Source organism: Abramis brama (assembly GCF_963993115.1).
Source record: "Abramis brama genome assembly, chromosome: 18".
NCBI classification, from domain to species: Eukaryota; Metazoa; Chordata; class Actinopteri; order Cypriniformes; family Leuciscidae; genus Abramis; species Abramis brama.
In genome coordinates, this window is record NC_139980.1 from 4789150 (window position 1) to 4798191 (window position 9042).

The following is a 9042-nucleotide window of genomic DNA, read 5'->3' on the forward strand; positions in this document are numbered from 1 at the left end:
CCTCTCCCAGTGTCTCACACACTGTGTGGGGAATATCACTTCATTCGTCCCCGTGACGTCATGCGAGAGCAGGAGTTGAAGCAGAAGGCAGGGAAAAGCTAAGTGGTCAAAGGAAGTTGGGCTCTCCTCCCACCCTCCCTCTCTCCCGCCCTCCTACTCTAATACATCTCATACATATTAGCAAACCTTTAATCTGACGGTACACATCACAAAGTCACTCACCAAGACTCTAGGCTGAGACGCATTTTTCCAGCGCATGCTGTAGCCTACTTTTAAAGCTGGTGGTGAGCAGTAAGTACAGTGCTGGTTTATGTGTTTCACCAACTTTCCGTGTCGCTGAGAGACTAGGGACCGGCTCGGGCATATCGTCTGCAGCGGCTGCATCCATCGCATCAATCAACAGTCACACCAAATCTGGATTCTATTTGCTGAGAAACAAGAGGAGCGATTTGGACACACTCAAAGAAAACTACAACAGAAAGCAGAGGACCAGTTGTCCACCGCAAATCGGATGTTTAATTTATGCTTGTCATTTTTTAATCCAAGTCAAAAGTGCTGAGAACTCCCCTGGGCCTGAAAAGTGTAACTTTTCTACGCAGTTTTCTTGGAGCAGAGGTCTTCAATATGAGCAAGCCTGCTGGTTCAACAAGTGGTTGTCTGGATATTTTAAATGTCAAATCCAGTGAGTAGATTGTTTTTCTTTGTTGTTAGTAATAGCGAATCAGAAACGCAATCTCTTTTGTTTACGAAATAAGTGAATTTAAAATGTTTATGGCTTAAGTTAAGGTGACAAAAATCAACTTAACTCCACAGAGCTGTCAAACGCAAATCGATATGTTTACATGCTGTCAAATTGTTGCCTACGTCTAACACCGAGAGCACGAATGCCTAAAATATCTACATAACAGTATTTTTATATATTAGATATAACGTGTAAGAAAATAAATAAACTGATAAGCCCGGAAAAGGTTAGATAAGTTAGCGTTTATTGATGCTGTTACACTGTTAAGTCTTGACAGCCTCGTTTCCCCATTAGGCTACGCTTAGCAAATAAGTTGTGAATAGGCTGCTACAAAATCGAACTAATATTGTAACAGCCTGTACAATACATTTTTGAAATATAGTTTGGTCCTATAAGGTATGCGTAAACTGTGCATAACGTCATCAAATCAGATCTGAGTTATCCTTATTAGCGTGCTCTTTTGACTCGTCAATTCATTTCAAGGAAACAATTTATTCTTTTACATTTGCAATGTGGATTTTCAAAATTGTCTGACTGGAAACATTTTTTGTAATATGAAATATTCAGTGTGATTTGAGAAATACGCTTGTGGTGATAAAACAAACAAACAAAAAAAACATTTTGAAAGTGTGCGCCTCTTTAAAGATTAGACTTAAATTAAAAGGTGTTAAATGTTTTGACGTGTTAAATGAACCAAGAAAATTATTTAAGTAAAAGGCAAAAAATAAGGTAACCCAATCACATTTTTTCCCTAATGCTCACTAGTAATTCGTGATGATTTTAAAATAACAGACCTGTGTTAAAAACACAATTTTTAAATCTAGCTTAGTATTTTAGTCTAAATTAGTACATTTACTTTAGGACCAATGAACACATGAAATAATTTCGTTGAGGCCTAAACTTTTCGTTCATTATTTTGAATGCCTAGCCCCAAAAAAACTTTCTGACGACGCTTTACACACATTTCAAATAATTTTCAGATGATATTTATAATACACAAGAGTATTATATAAAAAGATATATATTTTGCTTTACAGGGGTAAAATCGCGGCACTTGCACCGTTTGGGTGGTCGAAGGCCCATTAAGTGCAGAGTTTCTCACAACTGCACTTAATCCAATGCAGCAGGTCCCAGGGTTGATGCTGATTACAGTAATGAAATATGCCATATGTCTTTAAACAATTACAGCTCACAATGCAACAGACCGGGACCCCCACAGAGGAAAGTTAAAGACGTGTTTCATTCTCTAAAAACAAATCCGCCTTCAATTCATGAGTTTCTTATATACGAACGTACCATTGAGTGTTGTCAAATTATGCGATGATTGCATCTAATCTGGATGGGGGAACAGTATAGGCCTTTATGACTTCCTCGAAATAAGAGCTGTCTGCTTTGATGGGTTTAATTATCATACCACATAAGAAAATCGCAGGAAACAAAATAAATAAATAATAATAATAATAATCATACAGAAACTCTAAATGCAAATTAAAAAGCAGGCGTTCTTCGAGCGCTTGATCTGAAACATAAATAAATAAATAATTATTGGTGCACCATGGAGCAATTTTCAAAACGACTCCGTGACAAAAGCAACAAGTTGCCTCCATCACAAGAGAGGCTCTCTTTTTCAGCCATGCAAGATGCAAACACCCACCGTTGCTAAAGAAATATTAAATTAATCTGCATTGTTGTCAATACGAGAATTTCCCACTGTTCTGATTTTTTTATATAGCCTCTTCGTCAAAAGTGATCACCAAGCCTGTAACAAAACGCCATTATAATTTCTGAAAGGTCCTGTACGAGGAACATCTGGCATGCACAGAATATAAATCTGTTTTTCCGTTAAAATGCAGCATCGTTTTTTCCTTTTTTCTTTTCTTGTTTTAAAAAGTCAGAGTGCATGAAGTCGTTTTCCTTCTCCTTCGTTTCTGGTCTATATCCGAATTCCCATGCTACCCTTTTTGACGGGTCACTGGAAAATCAATGAGCAGGTGGACATATGTCAGTGTAATTACATAGCCGTTTCTCTAAACGACTCCCCCCATATACATGCAAATATACCTCTATTGACAGACTTAAATACAGGAAAAAAAAATTCTGCACACAAGAAAAATCACAATTTTCATTTACTCCAAGTTCATTTGCATACACTTCATTTGAGGCTCTGAAACGCGCTGGTGCGTATTATTCTCCTCTCCCGTGTCACTCCTTAATCCGCGAGCCTTTAGACGGCGCGAAGAAAGCAGTTGTCGAGCTTCATTATGAAGCGGGGTTGGCAGCTTGTCGAGACCAGGCCAGTCAGACGAGGCTCAATGGGGAAATCATTAAGTTAACACTCTCCCTAATGTCGCCATTGTGCGCGTCTACTGAACATTGTTTTATGCGACCTGCGATATGACGCTTCCCACCAATGCGCTCAGGGTTTGCACATTCCTATGGACTGACTCATTAAAAGTGTGTCCTTTAACGCAATATTTAGCATTTAGTTTTTAGGCCAAAGATTTGGGAATTGTGTGAAATTATGCAATGACTTTCAGGGAAATTTCTGAAGGCCTATAAAAAGACCAGGCGCAATGTTGAGGTTCGTCTCGCGCATAATTTCTCTTTTGGGCCCTTAACACAGAAAATCAATGTTAACTATAGTTTTAAACAAAACTGATGTGTTTTTTTTATGTGACACTTGTTTATCTAGGCTAAATATAACAAAGTGATAGATAGCCTAATAAAAGCAGGCTATAGCCAACTTTCTATCGCCAGGTGAAAATATGATCTCGGCCTAACTTGAAATCGTAAACTTAATACCAATCTTAAAATGAATAACTATTAAACATTAGCCTATTCAAAAATATATGTCAATATTCTTAAATAGACATAAAATCTGCAATTGGGTTGCTGCATTTTTGTCGTTTTCTCATTAAATGGCTAACTATTTTCTATCTCTGGTAGGTCGGATTCTGGACATTCCATGTAAAGTGTGTGGAGACCGAAGTTCTGGAAAGCACTACGGGGTTTATGCGTGTGATGGCTGCTCGGGATTTTTCAAGAGGAGCATAAGGAGAAACAGAACGTATGTCTGCAAATCTGGCACACAGGTGAGCTATAGCTAGATCTACTAATCAATTACAGAGAAGTGTTTGAACCATAACAGCGTCAGCTAATTTGATCTAAGCAAGCGCGTCTAAGGACTAGATTACACCTCCAGTGATTTTCATAATTGAAAGATTATCCCAGAAGTGAGCCCCCTCCCGCGCCTTTGAGGGCCCTTTGCCCCGTCTAGTGTAACAGGTGTAATCCAATCTAACGCACCGGCAGGACTGGGTGGATTTGGAGAGCGGTAGGCGGGAATGAGACTATTGGTCGTGCGGCGGGGGAGCGAGTCAATAGTCGTCATTACTCTACCATTCCCACATACCTGTGGAGTGGAGATCACTGGAGCATAAAGCAGAAGAGGCTGTTTGTGTGCCATTACTAAACGAAACCTACTGTATTTCCTTATTCTCTCGTCCTCTTTTCCCTCAGGGCGGCTGTCCAGTAGACAAGACGCACAGAAATCAGTGTCGCGCCTGTCGCTTGAAAAAGTGTCTAGAAGTTAATATGAATAAAGATGGTAAGTGCTTGTAAACACATTCGTTTTTTTAAAATAATATATTTTCAAAATGGTTTTATGTTGCCTGTAATCACTTTGACAGTTGCAAAAAAAAAAAAAAAAAAAAAAATTCATACGGTAAAAAAGCTGATTGCTTTTGTCTTAACTTACCAACTAGGCTAGTTGACTGATACACTTGTATAAGCTAGTTATAAGTGTCAGTGACTTTGTTTTCCGGATCTATAAAATCTAATTAAAAGGATGACTGAAAAAAATACCATTGATTTAAAATTGTATTATAAAATATTATTATATATTATTGTTTATTATTATTATATAGGCATATATATATATATATATATATATATATATATATATATATATATATATATATATATATATATATATATATATTATTATGAAAGTGTATTCTAGCCAACATGCTAATAACCAGTTTGTCATGTGACCAGGAAAAAAAGAGAGAAAAAACCAGACTCCTTTAGACATGTAGGCTATCCCAGTCTTTGGAGAGAAAAAGAAAATAAATAAATAAATAAAAAATTCGGAATCAAAAATCTAAATTTTTCCAAAAGTGGAGTAACACTAATACAATATATTTATATTCATGCAAATTTGTAGAAAAAAAGTCACCACAACGATTACTACTTTAGTGTCTTCATTGTGCAAGTAAAATAATTTTGTACCTTTATCTTGATTGTTAGCATATATAGCTATAGCCTACATTAAGTCAATATTTATTGTAGAAATAATCGATTTTCAAAAAACTCCTACATAGGCTATTACTTGCCACATATTTCCAAACTAGCTGCAGCTTTTTAAACTATTTCTACTTTTTATCCTACAAGAACGCTTATTTATCATCATGCCACTTATATGAATACAGCAGTGCAGCACGAGAGAGGCCCGAGAACGTCAACTATCCGAAAACAGGTGGCACTGTATTTCCGAGGCCATAAAGAGGTGAACGGTTCGTCGACCCATTTTCCATCCACGTCTATCCCGGGGCCGCCGTTTTTCACGACAGTCACACAACTGGAGCCTCACAATCTGGAGTTAAACACGGTCACAAGCACACCGGAACGGCAGGCCATTGTAGGACTCGCCCAACCCACACCGAAGGTAAACGCAGTTTAATCAACGAATTATCAATTTAATTAAAACATAGTTTAACTTATTAATGAATGCCTACAACCCCGCTTATTTTCTATGCTCATGTAATAACTTTTCAGTATCCTCACGAAGTCAGTGGCACTCCCATGTACCTGTATGAAGTGGCGACAGAGTCTGTGTGCGAATCAGCCGCGCGCCTGCTCTTCATGAGCATTAAATGGGCCAAGAGTGTTCCGGCCTTCTCCACACTTCCTCTACCTGACCAGGTAAACACGTGTTTTAATCATTTAATGTATCATTTTCATGTAACCAAACCAAATTCTAGGTGTTTTATGTATAATCATTAGTGAACACTCTTACCTTTTTTTCTTTCTTTTTTTTTTTTCGCAGTTGATCCTTTTAGAAGACGCATGGAGGGAACTGTTCGTGCTGGGCATCGCGCAGTGGGCCATCCCAGTGGACTCCAGCACTCTCCTTGCTGTTTCAGGTAAGCCATAGGCCATACAACATGTAGCCTGGAAGTTGTGCTTGGTTGGTTTAACAAGTTTGAAATACTTTTACAATTGCCATTTCTATTTTTTGCTTACAAAGTCATATCCATACTTTGATTATCCAAGTGTAAGATTTTATCACGTTTTCTCGCGAATTAGGAATGAATACCGAGAACACAGATTCCCAGAGGCTAAACAAAATCATCTCCGAGATCCAGGCGCTGCAGGAGGTCGTGACGCGCTTCAGACAGCTCAGACTGGACGCCACGGAGTTTGCGTGCCTCAAGTGCATCGTCACCTTCAAAGCAGGTAGAGCTCGTAAAAAATAAAATAAAATAATAATAATAATTATTATTATTATATACAGTACTGCGCAAAAGTCTTAGGCATGTTAATATCCCCCCCCCCCCAAAAAAAAATGGTTTTAAGACAGTTATTTATATATTTTACTGTAGTGTGTCAGTAGGAAATATCAGTTTACATTTCCAAACATTCTTTTTGCCATTAATTGTAATAATCCAGTGAGATTTGTGTATGCACAAGGAGTCTGACAACAGCCGGTATGATCTGATCTCATCATCATCGAGTCCGTCTGTGATTACATGAAGAAACAGAAGAAACTGAGACAGACTAAATCCAGAAGAACTGCGGGAACGTCTCCGAGACGCTTGAAGAAACCTTCCTGCAAAGCTACCTGAAAAACTATGCGCAAGTGTACCTGGACAAAAGCCGTTTTAAACGCAAAGGGTCGTTACACCATATATTGATTTGAATTAGTTAATAGAAGTTAAATCATAAATAAATTCAATTTGTGATTTTATTTTTGAAAGCATTCTCACTTTACAGCATTTTAACACAAGTGCCAGTGCTTTTCACAGTACTGTAGCTTTGCAGGAAGGTTTCTTCAAGCGTCTCGGAGACGTTCCCGCAGTTCTTCTGGATTTAGTCTGTCTCAGTTTTTTCTGTTTCTTCATGTAATCACAGATGGACTCGATGATGGTGAGATCAGATCATACCGGCTGTTGTCAGACTCCTTGTGCATACACAAATCTCACTGGATTATTACAATTAATGGCAAAAAGAATGTTTGGAAATGTAAACTGATATTTCCTACCGACACACTATAGCAAAAGATATAAATAACTGACTTAAAACCATTTTTTTTGGGGGGGGGGGGGGGGGGGGATTAACATGCCTAAGACTTTTGCACAGTACTGTATATATATCACTTTATTGTTACTAAATTGTTGTCAGTTACTGATTCCAAATTACATGACAAAAATTGTAGTTAGCAACTAATGTAATCGATCACAACACATTTAAGGTAATTTGACTACTTTTTGATTACTTTTAGATTACTTTGGACATACATCAAATGCTGTGTGGGTCTCAGTTTTCAGTGGGCTGTGCACATGACTAGGACAGTGTAAAATGAGCTAAACAAACATGCCGTCTCTCTTTTCTTTCTTGTACAGTTCCAACACACAGTGGTTCGGAACTGAGGAGCTTTCGTAACGCTAGTGCCATCGCAGCCCTTCAGGACGAGGCCCAGCTGACTCTAAACAGCTACATCCACACCAGGTACAGCAAATACTCACTGAAACATGGGGAAATCTGATAAAGCGCATACAATGAACAGTGGTGAATTTAGAACTCTTCTGATTTCTATTTTACATTAAACTCTATTCCTATTTCAAGGATTTCAACCCAATGGTTACGTTTCAGGTACCCCACTCAGCCGTGCCGCTTCGGGAAGCTGCTGTTGCTCTTGCCTGCTCTGCGTTCAGTCGGTCCATCCACCATCGAAGAGGTGTTCTTCAAAAAGACCATCGGGAACGTGCCCATCACACGACTGCTTTCAGACATGTACAAATCCAGTGATATATGAGCTACTGAGAGACAGAAAAGAAACAAAATGTATCTTTGACCTTGGCATTCACATGGACGCTGTGGATGACACCAGATCCCCTAATGTGATTCTTCACGCACTTGTTTGGAGAATAAAGCTCTACCAATGTCAAGATGTTGTTACGCAGGGAAAGTTTAAAACGAACAAACAGACTGCATCTCTAAAAAGTCGAGCTCACTGCTTAGAAAGAAAAATGAACGTTTAACCAGTAATTTTCGAATTGATTTAATCTATTTAAGGTTGTTTATGGAAGTAACTTAACAAGCTTAATCTGTTCTTGTTCTAATCAAGATTTAAATACAAAATTATCTTAGTTTTTAGTCATATTTGAACGGAGTGTCTGTTATGTACAATCATTCATTTCAAAATGGGACGTTTTATTGTGTCCAATTGACCGACTACCATTATGACCAATGCTGTTTTGATTTCAGCGCCACTATTATTCGTATGTCCACGAGAACTTTGAAGGAAACCAAAAATACAAAAAAGAAAGAAACCATGAGGTATGTTGCAGGGAAGTAAGTCGCTGTCCCTCTGACATAGTGCTGAAAACCAAAGGCCCATGAGTCAGGACTGAAGAGCAAGTTCATTCCTGTCCTGCCTTCCAGCAGAAGCTCCAACTTGAATCATAAACACTTGAACCAGCTAATCGGGTTTACTTGAAATGCATGCTTTACGGTTGGAATTAAACTTAGCGGGAAGGCAGCAGGACTGAGCATTACTGACCTGATGAATCACATAATTACCTATTGAGGTGACTGGGAGGCCACAGCACCCACAGCTTGTGACCTTTATGTAAGATTAGGGTTCACAGGCAGGGCATTTAAAATCCTCTGGATATATTTCTGTCGGCATTGAGAGTTTTCTGTGTGGCCGCTCTGCAAATGTAATTTTATTGATTGATTTTTTTATTGAAAGCGGTTTCTGCTCATACTTGGCCCATGTCAGGGGTCAGCATTTAAAACCCTTGTTTGACTAGCTACTAACCATGGAAAAGAGACACGATCAGCACTTGGATTTTGTTTTTTGTAGTCTGTAAATACATTTCTCGTTGTACAGTGATAATTTTTGTGAAAGTTGTTCTAAGATATTAGAATAAATATTGAATATTGATTGCCTGGTTCTTCAATGACGGTCTAATTCAGGTCTCCTTTCACTGTAGGGGTTTTGGGTTTCTAAAGCC

At 38.4% G+C, this 9042-nt stretch overlaps 1 protein-coding gene across 1 annotated transcript; it reads left to right on the forward strand.

Moving 5' to 3' along the window:
• The first annotated feature begins 201 nt into the window (after positions 1 to 201).
• On the forward strand, positions 202 to 8972 carry nr2e1 (nuclear receptor subfamily 2, group E, member 1). The gene is made up of 9 exons (XM_084091722.1): positions 202 to 682; positions 3689 to 3834; positions 4262 to 4349; positions 5233 to 5468; positions 5579 to 5725; positions 5850 to 5946; positions 6110 to 6259; positions 7426 to 7531; positions 7676 to 8972. The coding sequence occupies exons 1-9, from the start codon at positions 625 to 627 to the stop codon at positions 7836 to 7838; spliced, it is 1191 nt and encodes a 396-aa protein (XP_083947848.1). The 5' UTR covers positions 202 to 624; the 3' UTR covers positions 7839 to 8972.
• Positions 8973 to 9042: the final 70 nt, after the last annotated feature.

Excerpts from the sequence above, each read along its gene's own strand:
- nr2e1 (XM_084091722.1), top strand. The coding sequence starts at position 625 with ATGAGCAAGCCTGCTGGTTCAACAAGTGGTTGTCTGGATATTTTAAAT. Across the intron at positions 3,835-4,261 it reads TCTGCAAATCTGGCACACAG|GGCGGCTGTCCAGTAGACAA; the intron begins GTGAGCTATAGC and ends CTTTTCCCTCAG. Across the intron at positions 5,947-6,109 it reads CACTCTCCTTGCTGTTTCAG|GAATGAATACCGAGAACACA; the intron begins GTAAGCCATAGG and ends CTCGCGAATTAG.